Below are 20479 nucleotides of genomic sequence, written 5' to 3'. Positions count from 1 at the left end.
GCTGGTAATGAGTGGTGCTTCCATAGAATCACTGGTTTGGGTTGAAGGGACCTTAAAGCCCATCCAGCTCCAACCCCTGCCATAGGCAGGGACCCCTTCCACTGGAGCAGCTGCTCCAAGCCCCATCCATACTCACTTTGAGCACTTCCAGTGAGGAATTTCAGGTACCCATGCAAGGTGGTGATGTCCTCTCAGGAGCTGGTGCCTCTTTAGGGGTGCTGGTGATGGCCAAACCTCAGGGCTTTGTTTCTTCCCTGCATGGGGCTGGTTTCCATCCCCAGCAGCCAGAGCAGTGTGATGGGGACTTCTGCTTGCTGGTGCCATGGCATCACTGATGGCTTTGCCTATGGTGACATCCCGGCTGTGTCCCCATGGCAGGACCTGCTGAAGCACACACCTGAGGACCACCCCGACCACCCCTTCCTCATCGATGCCCAGCGCAACATCAAGCAAGTGGCCGAGAGGATCAACAAGGGCATGAAGAGCGCGGAGGAGGTGGAGAGGAACGCACGGATCGTGCAGGAGATCGAGTCCCACATTGAAGGGATGGAGGATGTATGTATGGGGATCTTATATAGGGTCAGTCTTACCCTGTCACCAAAACACAGCCAATTCTGCTCATTCTGGGCTGCTCATTTTCTCCTCTGGGTTCTGCTTTACCCATCATCTCTTGGCCTTGGTGGGTTCCTGGGGTATGGAAAGCTCTGGGGTGCCAGTTCTGAGCCGGGGGCTGCAGAGGAAGGGACAAAGCCCATGAGGGTCCCCACACTGGGGGTCCCCACTCATGAGCCTCCTTGTCCCCACAGCTCCAGGCCCCACTCCGCAGGTTCCTGCGCCAGGAGATGGTCGTGGAAGTGGTAAGAACTGGATGGGCCCTTGATGCTGGCAGGGCTGTGGGAATACACATGATGGGAGAGTGGGAGGCTGGGATTGAGAGTCGTGGGGTGCCTTGTACCCATGGGAGGATACAGATGGATGGGTGGATGGATGAGGGGGTGGGTGGATGGAAGAGTGGATGGGTAGAGGGGAGGAGAGAGAGAGGGATGAATGGATGAATGGATGGATGGATGGATAGATGAGTGGATGGGTGGATGGATGGATGGAGGGATGGATGGTTGGAATAAGGGATGGAGGGATGGATGGGGGGAGGGATGGAGGGGTGGAGGGATGGAGGGAGGGATGGATGGAGGGATGGAGGGATGGATGGTTGGATGGAAGGATGGATGGTTGGAATGAGGGATGGAGGGATGGATGGGGGGAGGGATGGAGGGGTGGAGGGATGGAGGGAGGGATGGAAGGATGGATGGAGGGATGGATGGATGGAGGGATGGATGGATGGAAGCTGCATCAGGGGAAGTTCAGACTGACATTAGGAAAAGGTTTTTTGTTGAGGGGGTGGCCGATCACTGAAACAGCCTCCCCAAGTGGTTGTGGCATGAAGCCTGTAAGAGCTCAAGGAGTGTCTGGATGATGCTCTTAGTCATATGGTTTAGTGTGGGGTAGTCCTGCAAGGAACAGGGGGTTGGACTTGATGATCCTTATGGGTCCCTTCCAACTTGAGATACTGTATGATTGTATAAGGATGGATGGTAATGGATGGATGGATCAATGACAGATTGATGGGGATAATAAGATGGGTTTGGGAGCAGGCAGGAGGCTGGAGATGGAGACCATGAGAGTCTTTGTGAGCCCATGACTGGTGTTCCCATGTTGCTGATGCTTCCCCATGAGTGGGACCCTATGGGTTTGCCCACATGGCCATTGCACCATTGCCTCCATTCATCATCACAAGGACATAGCAGGTCCCATGCTATGTGTGGGTTGTGTGGGACCCATCATACCTCCTTATACCAAAGCAGCACATGGGGAAACTGAGGCAGGGACCATTCCCAGTGTTGTCCATTAACCCCTTGGTGTTTCCCACTGCTCCATAGAAGGCAGTGGGTGGGAAGAAGGACCGCTCCTTCTTCCTCTTCTCGGACCTGCTGGTGTGCACCACATTGAAGCGCAAGTCAGGCTCCCTCCGCCGCAGCTCCATGAGCCTGTGAGTACCCCCAGGCTTGGGGACACCCATTGGGATTAACCCACGTTGTGAGGGTTGTCCCCATTGAGCTTTAGGGTGCTGGGGATATGGGTGCAGCTCCATCCATCCCTTCCAACCTCACAGGTACACAGCGGCCAGTGTGATTGACACTGCCAGCAAGTACAAACTGCTCTGGAAGCTGCCACTGGAGGATGTGGACATCGTTAAAGGTCTGGTGCATTGTCCCATCCCATCCCATAACCCATTGCTGGCGGGCAGGAGGGGTTAATGCCATATGTGTGTCCCCACACAGGCGCCTCTCAAGCCACCAACAGGGAGAGCATCCAGAAGAGCATCTGCCGCCTGGATGAAGACCTCAGCACGTTGGGGCAAGTCAGCAAGTTATCAGAGACCCTCAGCTTCCCCCACCAGGTATGGGGATGATGGCCCTGGATGAACATATTCCCAATGGGAACACTTGGGATGTCCTTGATGGGAAGCAGAGCCTGTAGAAGGGCTGGTGACCATGAATGTCCTCAGAGAACCCAGATGCCATAGGGAGGAATGGGGCAGCTTCCAAAGGATGCTTGGGGATGGATATGGGGCGGCATCAGCCACATGGCTGGTGGTGGCCCATCCATGAGCGTTATCCCCATACCTGAGCATTGTCCCCATTCCCAGAGCCTGGATGATGTGATCAAGGACCTGATGGCCGCCATCCACCGGGAGCTGGCGGAGAAGCAATCCCTGTCCTTCAGCATGGCCTTCCCCCCCAACAAGGTGGAGCTCAGCACCACCAAAGCTGATGGCACCGAGAACTTCATCTTTGAGTTCCCCAACCCTGATGCCCGGCTCGGCTTCGAGCAAGCCTTTGAGGATGCCAAGAAGAAGCTGGGTAAGAGCAGCTCAGGATGGATGCGGTGGTGGGCTCAGCATCACCTCCTGCTTTGATAGACCCTTTGCTCCATCACTGCTTCATCCTCCACTTTGATTTCCCAGCTTCCAGCAAAAACTGCCTGGACCCAGAGTTCCTCAAGGCCATCCCCATCATGAAGACACGGAGCGGGATGCAGGTATTCAGAGCTTCCGTTCAAGCATCCCATTGGATCTTATGGTCCTCTCCATCCCGATGCGCTTGTTGCTGGGTACCGAGAGCTCCAGCATCATTCCCAAACGACCCATCTCATCCCATCGTTTCCTCCCTTGCAGTTCTCCTGTGCTTCTCCCAGCCACGGCAGCCCGGAAAGCTCCCATGAAGTTTGGGTTTGCAACAGCGATGGCTACGTGGGGCAGGTCTGTTTGCTCAGCATCCGTAAGGAGCCCACAGTGGAAGCCTGCATTGCTGTCTGCTCTGCCCGCATCCTCTGCATCGCCTCGGTGCCCGGCCTCAAGCGGGTCTATAGGTAGGACATTCCCATTGGCACCATGGAGCCAGAGGGAAGGGGTGATGCTGGAGCTGGTTCTATCCCCCCCATCCCATTGTGGTGGCAGGGAGCCGGTGGGCAGCCCCTCGTCGGAGCCGGTGCCGGTGCAGCCGGAGGATGCGGCACCGCAGCCCTGCCTGCACATCTCCATCTCGGGTTCATCGCTGGAGCTCTCGGAGCCGGTCGATGGAGGCAATAGGGAGCTGGTGCCCTTTGATAGTGATGATACGGATGATGAGTCCTCACCCAGCCCGTCAGGGACACTGCAGAGCCAAGCCAGCCACTCGACCATCTCCTCCAGCTTCGGCAGTGAGTCCTCCCCAGCCCCTCCTTAGCAAAAATCCCCCTTTTTTGCCCCAAAGTTGTGAGTATCTCCATTGGTTTGGATTCCATGGGGAAATCTGCAGGTGGAGGCCTTGGAAAAGAGTTGTTGGGGGTCATCAGCCCAACACCATGGGTGGTTTGGGTAAAACCTGGTGCGTTTTGGGGCTCAGCATCCCTACATCCCCCCCTGGGTTTGACCAAAGGGATCTATGGTCTCTACCCCTTTGCTGGGTACCAAACGGTCCTGCTCTGACCCATTCCTTCCTCCTCCTCCGCAGATGAAGAGATCCCAAGCTGCAAGGAGGCAGCAGTGGAGACCACAAGCTCCGAGGAAGAGCAGGAACCTGGTTTCATGCCCATCACCGGCACCTACGGCCCCAACCGGCACGGAGAGAGCCCCACGGATGGACGAGCCCTGCGGCGCTCCAGCCGCGGCTCCTTCACCCGCGGCAGCCTCGAGGACCTCCTCAGCCTCGACCCTGAAGCCCATCAGAGCTCCATGTGGTTGGGCACTGAGGATGGATGGTATGTCCCTGGTATGGGGGGATACCTGTGTATGGGACCGCATTGAGGTGGGCTCAAGCTCTGCTCTTCCGCAGCATCCATGTGTATCAGTCCTCGGATAACATCCGGAATAGGAAGAACAGCATGAAGATGCAACACGCTGCTGCTGTCATGTGCATCTTGTAAGCGATGGAGCCCTGGGATGTCCATAGGAGGGTGGTTTGGGGTGGCTGAGCAGGGTCTGACAAAGGGGTTTTCGCCCCACAGGTACCTGGATAACCAGGTGTTCGTGTCGTTGGCCAATGGGGAGCTCGTTGTGTACCAGCGGGAGGCAGGTGAGGATGGATTTGGGACATCCAAAGGCACTGGTGGGGTTAAATGAGGCTCCAAAGGGGGTGGTTCTTGGGCAGCCCCTGGGAGAGGGATGCTCTGAGTGCTGGTGGCTTCTCTGCCTCTATGGGAATGGAAGGGACATCACCTCCAGGGATGCTGGAGACCCCAAAAGCATCCTCCTTGTGGTCCTTGTCTGCTTCTGCCACCCCCTGAGGACCTCAGCTCATGTGCATTCCAATGGGGAACATGGAAACAGGCACCTCCAGCCACACCAAGCCAGGCCAAGATGGTGTTTTATGGGGGTGCTTTAACTTCTCACCCCCCTCCTCTCCCCATAGGCCGCTTCTGGGACCCCCAGACCTCCAAGTCGGTGTCACTGGGCTCACCGGGGAGCCCCATCACCAAGATGGTGGCCGTGGCAGGGAAGCTGTGGTGCGGCTGCCAGAACCGGATCATGGTCCTCAACACCACCACATTGGCACAAGAGGTACCGGGGGTGGTGGTAGGGTCAGAGGGCACGGTGATGGGCACCGGTGGCACCATCGGCATCACCGCGGCTCTATCCCTTGCAGCACACGCTCCATGTGGGGCAGGACAGCGGGCGCAGTGTCACCTGCATGGTGAGCTCGGGCACGGGCGTGTGGGTCGCGCTGCAGAGCAGTGCCCAGGTCCGGCTCTACCACAGCACCAGCTATGAGCAGTTGGCAGAGGCTGATATCACCCCCCCGGTGCACAAGATGCTCGCGGGTAAGTGCCAGCAGTGTTGGCATCACCATCACCAGTGGTACCCATGGGCATCGTTTGCCATGGAGATGGGATGCTCTGCAGCATCCAGGGATGGGAAATGCTGTATCTCCTGCATCCCGACCCATGGGTAATGGGACAAGCCCTGGGTGGATGTGTAATCCCGTGTAGGAAGAAGGCAGCCCCTGGGTATCGGTGTAATAGGGAATCCCATGGATGGCTTCATAGTCTCACACAGGAATAGGGCACCCTTGGACACGTGCATAATCCCATGGGAAATAGGGCAACCCCTGGCCACAGGGTAATGGGGAATCCCTTGGATGCTTCATAATGCCCCAGGGTAATAGGGAATCCCTTGGATGCTTCATAATGCCACAGGGTAATAGGGAATCCCTTGGAGGCTTCATAATACCACAGGGTAATGGGGAATCCCTTGGATGCTTCATAATGCCATGGGGTAATAGGGAATCACCTGGATGGCTTCATAATGCCACAGGGCAATAGGGAATCCTCTGGATGGCTTCATAATGCCATGGGGTAATAGGGAATCCTCTGCATGGCTTCATAATGCCATATGACAATAGGGAATTCCCTGGCTATCTTCATAATGCCATAGGACAATAGGAAATCCCCTAGATGGCATGTGAATGGTCCACTGGAATCAAGCAGTCTCTGGGAGTCTGCATATTCCCACATGGACATAGCACAGCCCCTGAGCTTATGCATAATCCCATATGGAGAAACAGATCCGTGGACATCCTCATCATCCCACAGGACAATAAAGCACCTGCACAATCCCATCCTCAGGCATCCCATCTGACACCACCTGGTGCTCTATACCAACCACATGGGGCTTATGATGCCCCTTCCCCATGTCCCATGTGTGGGAATGGATCCATGGAATGCGGGGCAGGGTGGGATGCTGACATCCACGTGCTCCACAGGCTCCGATGCCATTATCCGGCAGCACAAAGCCGCCTGCCTGCGGATCACGGCTCTCCTGGCCTGCAAGGACCTGCTCTGGATTGGGACCAGTGCTGGTGTGGTGCTGACCCTGTCCGTGTCAGCCAAGGCAGCCCCAGTGCTGGTGGGGCTGTCCCAAGGCCATACCGGACATGTCCGTTTCCTCACTGCCATTGAGCTGCCCGATGGATTCGAGGTCCTATTCCCGTTGCCAAGGGAGAGCGGTAGGTGGGATAATGGGAATGGGGGTAATCCTGGCCCGATCCAAGGCAATGGAATGCTGTGCTGCTGATGGATAAGCTTGGGATGTGGCCATCAGGGTGTCTGCTCCAGGCTTGTGTTGTTAGAACCCAAGGAGGAAAATGGGAATAGGGGGGATTGGGTGTTTGGCACCTCCAGGGTTTGGGGGTGGCTTGAGTGATCCCAGGTTTCCATGGGAGACCCTAATTCTCAATGGGAAAAGCCACCAGTGTCACCACATCTGAGGGGTGGGATGGGGAGATGGAAGCAATGAAGGGGAATGGGGTAATATGGATGGGAATGGCTAATATGGATGGGAAGGGATAATTTGGGGATGGGAGATTTTGGGGACCAAGATATGGCACCTGGGAATGTGGTGGTGACATTCGGAGGATGCTGGTGGGAGGATGCTGGGGGGGGGTGATGTTCAGATGATGCTGGGAAGATGGGAAGATGATGCTGGGATGGTGCTGGTGGGATGCTGGTAGGATGGTGCTGGTAGGAGGATGCTGGGATGGTGCTGGTGGGATGCTAATGGGGTGATGATGCTGGGATGATGCTAGGAGGCTGATGCTAGGATAGTGCTGGTGGGATGCTGGTGGGACGATGTTGGTGAGGCAATGCTGGTGGGATGATACTGGTGGGAGGATGCTGGGATCATGCTGCTGGAATGATGCTGCTGGGATGATTCTGGGATGATGCTGGTGGGATACTGGTGGGATGATGCTGGTAGGACACTGCTGGGATGCTGGTGGGATATGGGTGGGATGATGCTGGTAGGACACTGCTGGGATGCTGGTGGGATGATGCTGGTAGGAAGACACTGGGATGATGCTGGTGGGATATGGGTGGGATGATGCTGGTAGGAAGACACTGGGATGATGCTGGTGGGATATGGGTGGGATGATGCTGGTGGGATGATGCTGGTGGGATACTGGTGGGATGATGCTGGTAGGGCACTGCTGGGATGCTGGTGGGATGGTGCTGGTAGGAAGATGCTGGGATGATGCTGGTGGGATGCTGGTGGGATGGTGCTGGTAGGAAGACGTTGGGATGATGCTGGTGGGATACGGGTGGGATGAGGCTGGTAGGACACTGCTGGGATGCTGGTGGGATGGTGCCAATAGGAGGACGCTGGGATGATGTTGGTGGGACACTGCTGGGATGCCTGTGGGATGATGCTGGTAGGAAGACACTGGGATGATGCTGGTGGGATACTGGTGTGATGGTACTAATGGGATGCTGCTGGGAACACGGGATCCGCGAGGGCCCATCCGACAGCACATGGGTGTTCTCCACCCCGCAGGGGCCGAGAAGCCGAGCGAGGCAGAGAAACGAGACCCATCCCGTCCCCGAGCCCCTGCCCTGGCTCTGTCCAAGCCCAAGATGCTGGTGATCAGTGGTGGGGATGGATACGAGGACTTCCGCCTGACCAACAGCAGCGAGACAGTGGGAAGGGACGACAGCACCAACCACCTCCTGCTCTGGAGAGCATGAACACCCACAGCCACAGGAAGGGGGGTGCTGCCCCCTGTATGCAGAGGATGGGGGTCCTGACCCCCTCCCCACCACCCCCAGCGCCTCTCATCTCCAACCCGGCTGCTCTCTGTGTGCTTGGGGTTGGGGGGGATGAGCCCCAGTCCCCCCATTGTCCCCCCCCCCGGCCACCATAAGGGACTGGGGGGTGGTGGGATGAGCTGTGGGACACGAACCCATTTGGGGGTGTGGAGAAGATGGGGAGGGGGCTGAGTCCATTTGGGAAGGAGGAAGGCATCAAGGAGCATCCTTGGGACCGGCCGGAGGATGCTGTGTACAGCCAGAACCTGCCTTGCTCTCCGGTTGTGTGTGTGCCTGCTTTGGGGGGGGGAACAGGGGGTCACACCCCACATCCCCCCCCTTTTCCCCTGGATCCATGGCCATGCAATGGGAGCATCCCAGGGACAATGTGCCCGTGGTGTCCCCCTCGGGCTCCCGCTAACCCGCTCGCTCCATCGCAGCACCCAGATAGCTGTTTGTCTGATTGTTTGTTTTAAATATATATATATTATATATATATACATCCTTGTTTATTGGGGGGGGGGGGGTTGGGGGGGTCAGGAGCATCCTCATGGAGATGCTGCTCCCTCTGCTCTGGAGGTGGGGGGGGTAAAAGCTTCGTGGTTCGTTGCATGGGGTAGACCTGGATCCCATTGATGGAGCTGGATCCCACTGATGGAGCTGGATCCCATTGATGGAGCTGGACCCCATTGATGGAGCTGGATCCCACTGATGGAGCTGGATCCCATTGATGGAGCTGGACCCCATTGATGGAGCTGGACCCCACTGATGGAGCTGGATCCCATTGATGGAACTGGACCCCATTGATGGAGCTGGATCCCATTGATGGAGCTGTATCCCACTGATGGAGCTGGATCCCATTGATGGAGCTGGATCCCATTGATGGAGCTGGATCCCATTGATGGAGCTGGACCATGTAGGGAGGGGAGGACTGATGGAGGGGGGGATTGAGGGATTCCCCATTCCAATCTCTGTGATTCCCATGGATCTTCTTTGGAGCGGGATGAAGGTATTGATGGCATTCAAAGCATCTTCTGGATGAGGACAAGGATCTTCTTCACATCCCTGTGCCAGACAGCAGAGATGCTCTCCTGCATCCCCAAATAGTGGGATTTAGAAGAAGTTGGGACCCTAAAAATGAGACTTTTTGGGACAAAATTCCCCCCATTTGTCCTTTTTTCCTCCCATTTTCCTGCTTTCAGCCCAGGGTCCCAATGAGGCCCATCCCTCTTGTCCCCATGGAAGAAGTGATAACGGTGGCAGGGATGTACTGGGATGATCCCATCCCCACAAAGCCCTGAGTGAGAGACAGGGATGCTGCTGTCCCATTCCCCTCTCTCCATCCAGGATGGAGTTAACACTGGGATAATGAGGACATTTTGGGAAGGAAGGAGCAGGATTTGGGTCACTTGGGGGTTTTTTGTCATTCAGGGTCCCCTGTGTCCGAATGAAGCCTTGTCCTTTTCCTTGGGGGGTGTCTCATTCCCTCCTGGATAACCCCCAAGGAGGGATGCTGGGGGGGATCCCTTCCCCATTGGGATGTATCCCGGTCCCTTGCAGTGCCCTGGGAATGATGGAAGGACAAACAACCAGGACAGGGGTCATTGGGAGCACTCGGCATGGGGGCAACGGGGGTGTCCCAGCGTGGGAAACGTGTTCCCTGTGGAAGGGGATGAGTCCGGTATGGGGTGCACTATGGGGTGCACTATGGGGCCCAGAGGAAAGCAGGGTGCAGCACCCATGGGTGCCCCCCTACGGTGCCCATATGGGTCAAAACCCTCTTATTTCCTTAAACCCTTCCCGTTCCCTATGTAAAATCCTCGGTTTTCACCCCAAAACCCCTCATCCCTTGGGATAAACCCAAACACCCCCAAATCCCCCCCTCCCATCGCCCCTCCCTCCCGCTGCGCCCTCCACGCCCGGCAGGGGGCGCTATAGGAGACAAGGGCGGGGCTAAGCGCTGGGTGTGGGCGGAGCTTCGCTGGTGACGTCATGGAAAAGGGGCGGGGCCAGCCGGAGAAGCGCGTCCGTGGGTTCATTCATAAAGAGCCGGAGGGGAGAGCGGCGGCCCCGCGGTGGGGGGCAGGTAAGGGGCAACCCCAGACCCCCCCTTTGCATTGGGGGGGCTCATCCATATGGGGTCTCCCTCTTTAATGGGTTAAATACCCCTTGGGGGGTGGTTTGGGGGTGCTGCAGGTTCGGGCTGGGTAAAGGGGGTGCTTTTTGGGGGTGCGTTTGCAATAAGGGATGGGGGGGGTTATTCCTTGACCTTATCCTTAAGGAGCTATGGGGGATGCGGTGATTTGGAGCCCCCCGGTGCTGGCTCCGGCTGCCGCAGCGCGTATATGGGTTAGGATAAAGGGTGGAGAAGGGAAGAAGTAGGTTAAGGGAAAACTCCGCATCCGCCGCCTGGAAAACGGGATGGGAACGGTGGCAGGGCTGGAAAATCCCAGGGCTCGCAGCCAATCCCTGCAGCAGGAGGGATGCTGCGGTGTGGGGCTGCCCCCAAAGCGGGGCCGAAGGAGGATGCTGTTGGGGCTCAGTGCTATAGCGATGCCCCTACCATCATCTGCCTTCGAGCCTGCGTTTGTGCGATGGTTTCGTTGTTCCGATGGGGCCAGGGGGATGCGATAGAGCTGAGGTTACCGGATAATGCCCCCCCTTGTCCCGCACTGCCCCCAAGAGCCGTTCCCAAAGTGCTCCCGAGAGGTTGCTCCTTTTATAGCCCGTTTATGTGCAGGAGGTATCGGCTAAAACCGGCTCCCCTATAGGGAGGGGAAGCCCTCGCTGGAATCCCAGTGAGCAGCTTTGGGTTACAGGCTCTGTTAAGGGCATGCTGGGAATAAAAGGCTTACGTGATCCAGTGGGAATGGGGGAATTCCAGACCCCAGCTGCCTTCCCTGTGAGTTTGCATTGATGCAAGTGGGGTTTGGAGCTGGTGGAGGTTGGGGTGGCCCCAAAGAGCCACCAAATGGTGCTGGGTTTACTTTTCCTATGGGAGCTTCAGGGCTTCCCTGTGCTGAGCATCCCACCATGCAGGGGTTGGTGTCAGGCTTAAACCTTAAGCTCAAGTTTAAGTAGTGCTGGTTTACAGGGTGAAGGCTTTGCACCAGTTCCATCCTCCCTCCGCAGTCAAGGGGCGCATCCCAAGTCCAAGGTGTCCCTATGGAATGCTATTGCACTGGGATGATGCTCAGTGGGGAGGTGGCACATGATGGGGTGATGATGGCAGCGGATTCGGCACCCCCAAAACCACAGGGTCCCAGCTTGGCACAGGTGTTACTGGTGCAGATAGGGCTTGGTGGCTCTTGGCTTCGGGATGCAGCTCCCAGAAAGGCTCCATGCTGACACCCTGATAGGTGCTCCCTTACTGGGAGCTACTGGGAGGCACTGGATCACAGAGGATGCTCATTCTGGCTGGGCCATCACATCCCAACCCATATCCTGTCATTGCCTGGCTGTGCCCCATTCACCCCCAGCATCCCCCTCCCTTGGGCCATTGGCTGCATCTCCCATAGGTGATGCCAAGCAGTGCTTAGGAGCAGCAGAGGCTGTAATGTGGCCACAGGACCGTGACAACCGGATCAGTTTCCATGCGGGCACAGGGGCTGGATCTGCCTTTGGGATGTTACTGACTCCTCCTTTCCCTGTGCTGTCAGCAGGGATTGATCCATCCATGCATTAAGGGATTACAGCCCAAAGGGGGGATGAGCCTGCGGGAACCACATCTCATTTCACTTGGGTTTATATCCTTTATTATTTCCTTGGGGCAGATGCACAGGAGCCACCTCCAGAGCAGGAAAACCCTCATTTAAAGGTGTTCACCTGCTCCTTGTATAGATCCCTTGTAGGGTTGGTCCCTCTCTGTTTCAGATGGAGTTGGGGTCAGCAAAGGAAGGAGATGATGCTGAGCATCCCATCAATCCTCTAATGCAGCTTTATGGGGGTGGTGGAAGCTGCTGCTGAAGGGGTATCCAGGCCTTGGAGCATCCCAGCAGAGGGGAACAGGGATCCACAAACTGCTTTCCCATTGGGATTTCCCCTGGATGGTGACCCTGGTGCTTCCTCCTGCACAGGTCTCCCCTGGTGATGAAGAGGAGCTGGATGTGCTGGTGGCTTGTCACTGTCCTGGGGGTGAGTATGGCCTCATCCATCCCATCCCATCCCATCCCATCCTATCCCATCCTCCTGCATCCCTGCTTCTGCATCCTCTGATGCTGGAGCCCAGTCCGGCATCACCACCCCACGGCCACAATAGGGCACCCCAATACATTCCCACCTGGAAGCTTGCTCAGCCTTGGGGGGATGCTCGGTTTGGGTTTAGGTTCCCCCTTTCCTCCCTCTTCCTCCTCCTTTTCTCTCTTCTGCTGAAGCTTCTGTTTGGGAATGTGGCTTCTCCCTCACTGCTCCTGATGGGACCATTGTGTTGTCCCAGGTCTAGGAGATGCTCTTGGGATGGACCATGGGGGAGCCCCAGGGGCTGGGGCTGTAGCATCCTTGGGATGCCTTGATCTGTGCAAGGGTTGTAATGGGTTCTATCAGCCATAGGCAGTTTATCAGCACCGTGTCACTGGTGATGGGTTTGCATCCATCACGGTCTGTGTGATGGGATGGCATCCATCAGGGTGCTGGTGATGCATGCATGGGATTGCATGTGTCACATCCCTTGTGACAGGTTGGTGCCATCGTGGTGCATGCAGTGCCTTGGGATCCATCGTGTCACTGGTGGGGGTTTGTTTCCATCATGTCAATAGTGATGGGTTTGCACCCACCACGATGCACACAATGGGTTTGTATCCATCACATCACTATTGGACAAGGGCCTGTAGGGCCAGGCCAAGGGGAATGGCTTGAACCTGCCCAAGAGAGGGGAGACTGAGCTGAGCTCTGAGGCAGAAGCTGTTCCCTGGGAGGGTGCTGAGGCGCTGGCACAGGGTGCCCAGAGAAGCTGTGGCTGCCCCATCCCTGGCAGTGCTCAAGGCCAGGTTGGACACAGGGGCTTGGAGCAGCTGCTCCAGTGGAAGGGGTCCCTGCCCGTGGAACTGGATGAGATTTAAGCTCCTTCCAACCCAAACCAGTCTGTGGATCTATGATTCCATGATAATCCCCTGTCCATGCACTGGGTTTGCCCCCATCACATCACCTGTGATGGATTCACCCCTCCTGCATCCCAACCACAGCTCTGGCAGCAGCAGGATTCCCACAGCCCCTGGTGCTGAGCACTTCCCTCTGCTTCCCCTGCAGGTGCTGAGCATCCCCAGTGCAGGGGCCGGGAGCTGCGGTCCCCAGGACCATGGGACACCAGGATGTGCCCCAGGAGAGGAGCCCACTGGGGTAAGACACAGCACCAGGGGCAGAAGGTGCTGGATCCATCCATCCCTCACCTCCCTCTCCCTCCATGCAGGAATGTGGCTCAATGGGGATGTGCCGACCTTGTCCCCCAGGCACCTTCTCTCGGGGGGACACATCCTGCTCCCCTCACACCAGCTGCAGGGATGGCAACAGGATCCTGATGGCTCCGGGGACCGCGGGCACCGACAGCCGCTGCGGATCCTGCCTGCCAGGGTGAGCCCATGGGATGGATGCTGCAGCCCCATAGCCCTGGTGCTGCTCATGGGCCACATCCTGACCCTGCTGTCCCACCCCACAGGTTTTACAGCCCCGAAGGGGGGAAGGAGCCCCGGGGACGGTGCCTGCCCTGTGCCAGTGCTCCCCGCAGCACCCCAGGGTGCCGAGGTGGGTGCTGGAGCTGTCACCTTGTGGGTGCTGGTAGAGCAGGGATGTGGGGATGTCTCCACTCCTGACACAAGTGGTTCCTGCTTCCCTAAAGGCAGCAGAGCTCTTGGGACAATGGGATTCAATCCGGTTGATCCGGTGCTTTCCATCCCCAGGCCAGCGGCGCGTCCGCAGCCCTGAAGCACTGGAGCAGCCGGTGGGGACCAATGGGACATGGGTGGCTCTGATGGGTGAGGAAGAGGAGGAGGAAGCAGCAGCAGCACAAGCGGCTGTGCTGACCATCGTCCCGGTCTTCTGTGCCATGGGGCTGCTGGGCATCCTGGTCTGCAACCTGCTGAAGAGGAAGGGCTACTACTGCACCACCAGCAAGGAGCCACAGCCTGGAGCCACCGGTGAGCCCTGGATGTGCCGCATCCATCACCCCGCATCCCTCACCCCGCACCCATCACCCCGCACCCATCACCCCGCACCCATCACCCCGCACCCATCACCCCGCACCCATCACCCCGCACCCATCATCCCGCACCCATCACCCCGCACCCATCACCCCGCACCCATCACCCCGCACCCATCACCGCACATCCATCACCCCGCACCCATCACCCCGCACCCATCACCCCGCACCCATCACCCCGCACCCATCACCCCGCACCCATCACCCCGCACCCATCACCCCGCACCCATCACCGCACATCCATCACCCCGCACCCATCATCCCGCACCCATCAACCCGCACCCATCATCCCGCACCCATCATCCCGCACCCATCACCCTGCATCCATCACCCCGTATCCATCACCCCGCATCCATCACCCCGCACCCATCACCGCGCATCCATCATCCCGCATCCCTCACCCCGCATCCCTCACCCCGCATCCCTCACCCCGCACCCATCACCCCGCACCCATCACCCCGCACCCATCACCCCGCATCCCTCACCCCGCATCCCTCACCCCGCACCCATCACCCCGCACCCATCACCCCGCACCCATCACCCCGCACCCATCACCCCGCACCCATCACCGCACATCCATCACCCCGCACCCATCACCCCGCACCCATCATCCCGCACCCATCATCCCGCACCCATCATCCCGCACCCATCACCCTGCATCCATCACCCCGTATCCATCACCCCGCATCCATCACCCCGCATCCATCACCGCGCATCCATCATCCCGCATCCCTCACCCCGCATCCCTCACCCCGCATCCCTCACCCCGCACCCATCACCCCGCACCCATCACCCCGCACCCATCACCCCGCATCCCTCACCCCACATCCCTCACCCCGCACCCATCACCCTGCATCCATCACCCCGCATCCATCATCCCGCATCCATCACCCCGCACCCATCACCCCGCACCCATCACCCCGCACCCATCACCCCGCACCCATCACCCCGCACCCATCACCCCGCACCCATCACCCCGCACCCATCACCGCACATCCATCACCCCGCACCCATCATCCCGCACCCATCAACCCGCACCCATCATCCCGCACCCATCATCCCGCACCCATCACCCTGCATCCATCACCCCGTATCCATCACCCCGCATCCATCACCCCGCACCCATCACCGCGCATCCATCATCCCGCATCCCTCACCCCGCATCCCTCACCCCGCATCCCTCACCCCGCACCCATCACCCCGCACCCATCACCCCGCACCCATCACCCCGCATCCCTCACCCCGCATCCCTCACCCCGCACCCATCACCCCGCACCCATCACCCCGCACCCATCACCCCGCACCCATCACCCCGCACCCATCACCGCACATCCATCACCCCGCACCCATCACCCCGCACCCATCATCCCGCACCCATCATCCCGCACCCATCATCCCGCACCCATCACCCTGCATCCATCACCCCGTATCCATCACCCCGCATCCATCACCCCGCATCCATCACCGCGCATCCATCATCCCGCATCCCTCACCCCGCATCCCTCACCCCGCATCCCTCACCCCGCACCCATCACCCCGCACCCATCACCCCGCACCCATCACCCCGCATCCCTCACCCCACATCCCTCACCCCGCACCCATCACCCTGCATCCATCACCCCGCATCCATCATCCCGCATCCATCACCCCGCATCCATCGTCCCGCATCCATCACCCCGCATCCATCACCCCGCATCCATCATCCCTCACCCATCATCGCACATCCATCACCCTGCATCCATCACCCCGCATCCATCGTCCCGCACCCATCGTCCCACACCCATCACCCCACATCCATCACCGCGCACCCATCACCCCGCACCCATCACCCCGCACCCATCACCCCGCACCCATCACCCCGCATCCATCATCCCGCATCCATCATCCCACATCCATCATCCCACACCCATCTCCTCTGACCCAACCCATCCCCATGGCTTCTGGTCCTCACTGACCCTGCTCATCCATAATGGGGTTTATCCCCTATCTGAACCCTCCCTTACTCCTACCTCCAGGTCCCAGCTCCATCTACCATCTGGAGGATGCCAATGAGGACACCATTGGGGTGCTGGTGCGGTTGATCACTGAGAAGAAAGGTCGGGGGGGTCCCTGGGTGGGGGTGACGAGGGTTGGACCCCCCATGACCCCCTTTTGGTGTCCCCCCATAGAAAACGCTGCAGCGCTGGAGGAGCTGCTGAAGGAGCATCACAGACAACAGCCACAGGGCTGGACCCCCCCAGATAAGTAAGGACCCCCCCAAAGCTGCACCGAGGACCCCCATGGTAGGACCCCCCCATTGATGCCATCTCCCCTCTCCCCAGGCTGCACCTCCTGCCTCAGTTTCCCCCCTGCTGCCAGCACCACCTGCACACAGTGCAGGGCCCGGCCCCATGTGCTCGCTGCAGCCACAAGTGGCCCGAGGTGCTGGCACCGCTCAGCACCACCAAGGGCCCCAAACCTGGGGGTCGGCCCAGTGAGGTCACCATCCTGTCTGTGGGCAGGTAAGTGGGGGGACCCCCCCATGTGTCCCCCTCTATGCAGGGTGGGCACAAGTGGATGTGATGCTCCCCAACAGGTTCCGGGTGTCCCGTATCCCGGAGGTGAGGAATGATGCAGGGGGGGATCCCCACCATGGAGCCCTGCCTGGGAGTGGGGTGTGCTTGAGGAGCACCGATGGCCCCCCCAAGGTAAGGGGGTGATGGGAGGGTGGGGGGCAGCCTCTGAGGGTCCATCATAGGGGGAAATGGGGCTTCAGGAAGCGTTAACTCTGAAGCCTACTGATGGGATGGAGCAGCCCAGCATCCCTGAGCCCATTCCAGCAGCTGGGAAGCTGCTTCCCAGTGGGGTTTGGGAATTCCCCCCTTGATCCCATCCCCTGTATTTAAGGTGTGGGTGCTGATGGGATGGGTGCTGGTGCAGAGGTGCTGCAGGTGGTTCTGCTGTAAGGCACCCATCCCCTGGGCATCTGCACATGCACCCCTATAGCAGGTGAAACGCATTTATGCCCAAACCCCATAGAACCCCCCATAGAGCACATTTACATGTTTGACACGTATAAATGTGCACTCCTACATGCACAAAGGGTGCATGTGCACTCATGTATGTGCATGCACCTATACATGCACCTATGGCCATGCACAAAGCGGGACATGGGGGGGACAGAGCGGGTGTCACACACTGCAGGGTGGCTGTGGGGCTGCTGTGTGCCACAGGGGCACGGGCACACGTGTCCTCACACATGCACATACAACCCCCTGCAATGGGGCTGCAGCCACACGTGTCACACATGTATGTGTGAGCATGTACATGTGCACGTACACGCATAGGGATGCACACACACATATGGATGTGCACACACATAGGGATGCACACACACATAGGGATGTGCACACACATAGGGATGCACACACACATAGGGATGCGCACACACATAGGGATGCGCACACACATAGGGATGGGCACACACAGGGATGCACCCACACATAGGGATGTGCACACATAGGGATGGGCACACATAGGGATGGGCACACATAGGGATGGGCACACACATAGGGATGGGCACACACAGGGATGCACCCACACATAGGGATGTGCACACATAGGGATGTGCACACACATAGGGATGGGCACACACATAGGGATGGGCACACATAGGGATGGGCACACACATAGGGATGGGCACACACATAGGGATGGGCACACATAGGGATGGGCACACATAGGGATGGGCACACATAGGGATGCTCACACACATAGGGATATGCACACATAGGGATGCGCACACATAGGGATGTGTACACATAGGGATTTGCACACACAGGGATGTGCACACATAGGGATGCGCACACACATAGGGATGTGCATACACAGGGATGTGCACACATAGGGGTGTGAACACACAGGGATGTGCACACACATAGGGATGTGTACACACATAGGGCTGTGCACACATAGGGATTTGCACACGCATAGGGATGCACACACGCAGGGATGTGCACACACACAGGGATGCGCACACACACAGGGATGTGCACACATAGGGATGTGCACACATAAGGATGCACACACATGCATAGGGATGCGCACACACGCATAGGGATGCGCACACATAGGGATGTGCACACATCACTGCACAGGCACAGACTGAGATATGCATATGGAAACCCACCTCTGCACATCCACATACATGTGTGCACATGCGTGTACATTCACACATGTGAATGCTGTGACACACGCATGCAAACATACACCTGGAGCTCTCCAAGCGTGTCTTCACATGCACACACACAGAGATGTGCCCATATGGGTTTGTTCACAGCCTCCTGCACACGCACATGTGTATGCATGAACATGTGCATAAATGCACATGCAAACCCTCTGCACACACACACATGCACATATATGCATGGACAAACATACATGTGCACATGCAACCCCCCCTGTGCACACACGTGCACACGGAGCTCTGGAAGCGCATCCTGGACACTGTGTCCCCTCCAGCTGCTGTCACCCCAGGTTCCCCCCATATTTGGGGTCACCTTGACCCTGCTGAGCCCATGGCCAAATCCTGCAGGGCCTCAGCATCCTTATGGTGATGTGGGGACAACGTGGGTGGTGACAGCCCCCATGGATGTAGGTCTAGAGAGTGACACGAGTGGCTCCAGCCACTGGGGTGGTGCAAAGGGCCCAATCCAGCCTCATTCGTGGTCCATCCCTTGTCCTTCACAGCTGGCACCAGGCCTGGGGGCTGCCTCGGGGGGACGGTGACACCCACAGACACCCCATGGAGGGGACAGGATGATGGGCACCGTGTGAAAGCCAGTCCTGTGTGGAGCCAGAAGTGCTGGAGGTGGCAGCTCCTGTTCCTGCCACCAAGGTGTCCATCAGGAGCATGGCAAATCCATTGTGTGGCCCAGCTGGTGAGGATTCCCTGTCCCCAAGGACTGGTGGTGGCCATGGCATGGTGGGCTGATGGAGAGCATCTCCTGGAGCTACAGCACCAGTGGTGGTGGCCATACCATGGTGGGCTGATGGAGAGCATCTCTGGAAGCCTTGATGCCAGTGGTGGTGGCCCCATCATGGTCCCCTGATGGACAGCATCTCCTGGAGCTGCATCACTGGTGGGGTGGCCATACCATGGTGGGCTGATGGAGAGCATCTCTGGGAGCCATAATGCTGGTGATGGTAGCCACATGGTGGTGCACTGATGGATAACATCTCTGGAAAGCCATGATGCCAGAGCACAGCCCCATTGAAGACACCATACAGTGGAGGATGTCATGCAGCTGGGATGCCATTTCATGGTCACCTTCCTCATCTGTTGACCTGAAGCCTCTCCAGGAACATGAGGAGCTCTTGATTTCCATCCCAGCACTGCACACTGCAGCCTAATGACAGTCTGTGCATCACAGAACAGCTCCCACCTTACCAACAACCCACCCAGGGCATGGGTTGAGCTGCTCCAAGCTGCTCTCCTGCACGTACATCTCTGTCCAAGAGATCCACTCTGCTCACCACGAAGCTCACACACTCCTCCTATAGGATCACATTGACTTGAGCATGTTGGGCTCAACCCACCCAAGGTGGACTTGGCGACCATCAAGCTCCACAACCAACCTGAAACTGGGGTTATGGCTGTTCCCATTCACTTCTCACCCCATCAGCACCAAAAAAACCAACCACAAACCCCCTCTTGGGCTCTTTTATTTATTTTTTCTCTCTTTTTTTTCCTTGGAAACATGGTCATAGGTCTCCAATGTTCTACATCTTACAGGAAATATCAGACAGTTACAAACTCTGGGTATGGGGGGGGGAGATCACAACCTGATCCTCAGAACCAAAACCAGAACAAAACCCAAAACCAGGGAACTGAACCCAAATGGACACTTCCAGATGGACAAACCGAGGCTGGGGAGGGGTTGAAGGGGGCTCTCCAGGGCATCACTGCAAGGCCATGCTCCCTCCACACCTTTGGGACCTGGAAGACCGTGGTTACTCCTGGGTTTTGCCTTTATTTCTCTTACTTTTTGGTATTTATGTATTTATTTTTTTGCTTAAGAGGTCCAATGCTGTTTGAAAATGAGGGGGAAATGGGATTAAAAACCTTATTCCATAGAAAGAAGGGTAAAACCCAACGTGGGTTTGCTCAGTGCTATGGGAACGAGAGGGTTTGAGTGC

General features: G+C 57.8%; 2 protein-coding genes across 2 annotated transcripts in view; both read left to right on the top strand.

Moving 5' to 3' along the window:
* Positions 1-8608, top strand: part of ARHGEF17 (Rho guanine nucleotide exchange factor 17) — a 36907-nt gene extending 28299 nt beyond the window's left edge. The window contains exons 6-21 of the mRNA XM_034074579.1: positions 379-555; positions 807-857; positions 1935-2044; positions 2168-2253; positions 2337-2455; positions 2705-2918; positions 3023-3096; positions 3233-3426; positions 3515-3756; positions 4050-4296; positions 4371-4457; positions 4543-4610; positions 4947-5095; positions 5181-5355; positions 6297-6539; positions 7862-8608. Of these exons, the coding sequence (XP_033930470.1) occupies positions 379-555; positions 807-857; positions 1935-2044; positions 2168-2253; positions 2337-2455; positions 2705-2918; positions 3023-3096; positions 3233-3426; positions 3515-3756; positions 4050-4296; positions 4371-4457; positions 4543-4610; positions 4947-5095; positions 5181-5355; positions 6297-6539; positions 7862-8052 (2427 nt within the window). The 3' untranslated portion in view covers positions 8053-8608. The remainder of the gene's footprint in view (positions 1-378; positions 556-806; positions 858-1934; positions 2045-2167; positions 2254-2336; positions 2456-2704; positions 2919-3022; positions 3097-3232; positions 3427-3514; positions 3757-4049; positions 4297-4370; positions 4458-4542; positions 4611-4946; positions 5096-5180; positions 5356-6296; positions 6540-7861) is intronic.
* A 4754-nt stretch (positions 8609-13362) lies between these two features.
* RELT (RELT TNF receptor) lies at positions 13363-20028 on the top strand. Its single transcript, XM_034074335.1, has 8 exons — positions 13363-13446; positions 13763-13848; positions 14004-14240; positions 16318-16398; positions 16471-16546; positions 16624-16803; positions 16878-16989; positions 19031-20028. The coding sequence occupies exons 1-8, from the start codon at positions 13406-13408 to the stop codon at positions 19067-19069; spliced, it is 852 nt and encodes a 283-aa protein (XP_033930226.1). The 5' UTR covers positions 13363-13405; the 3' UTR covers positions 19070-20028.
* Positions 20029-20479: the final 451 nt, after the last annotated feature.

Source organism: Melopsittacus undulatus, chromosome 2 (assembly GCF_012275295.1).
Source record: "Melopsittacus undulatus isolate bMelUnd1 chromosome 2, bMelUnd1.mat.Z, whole genome shotgun sequence".
In the NCBI taxonomy this organism is placed as follows: domain Eukaryota; kingdom Metazoa; phylum Chordata; class Aves; order Psittaciformes; family Psittaculidae; genus Melopsittacus; species Melopsittacus undulatus.
Note: the sequence above shows the minus strand (reverse complement) of the source record. Positions and strands in the feature narration are given on the sequence as shown.

Excerpts from the sequence above, each read along its gene's own strand:
- RELT (XM_034074335.1), top strand. The coding sequence starts at position 13,406 with ATGGGACACCAGGATGTGCCCCAGGAGAGGAGCCCACTGGG. Across the intron at positions 16,399-16,470 it reads GTTGATCACTGAGAAGAAAG|AAAACGCTGCAGCGCTGGAG; the intron begins GTCGGGGGGGTC and ends GTCCCCCCATAG. Across the intron at positions 16,804-16,877 it reads ACCATCCTGTCTGTGGGCAG|GTTCCGGGTGTCCCGTATCC; the intron begins GTAAGTGGGGGG and ends GCTCCCCAACAG.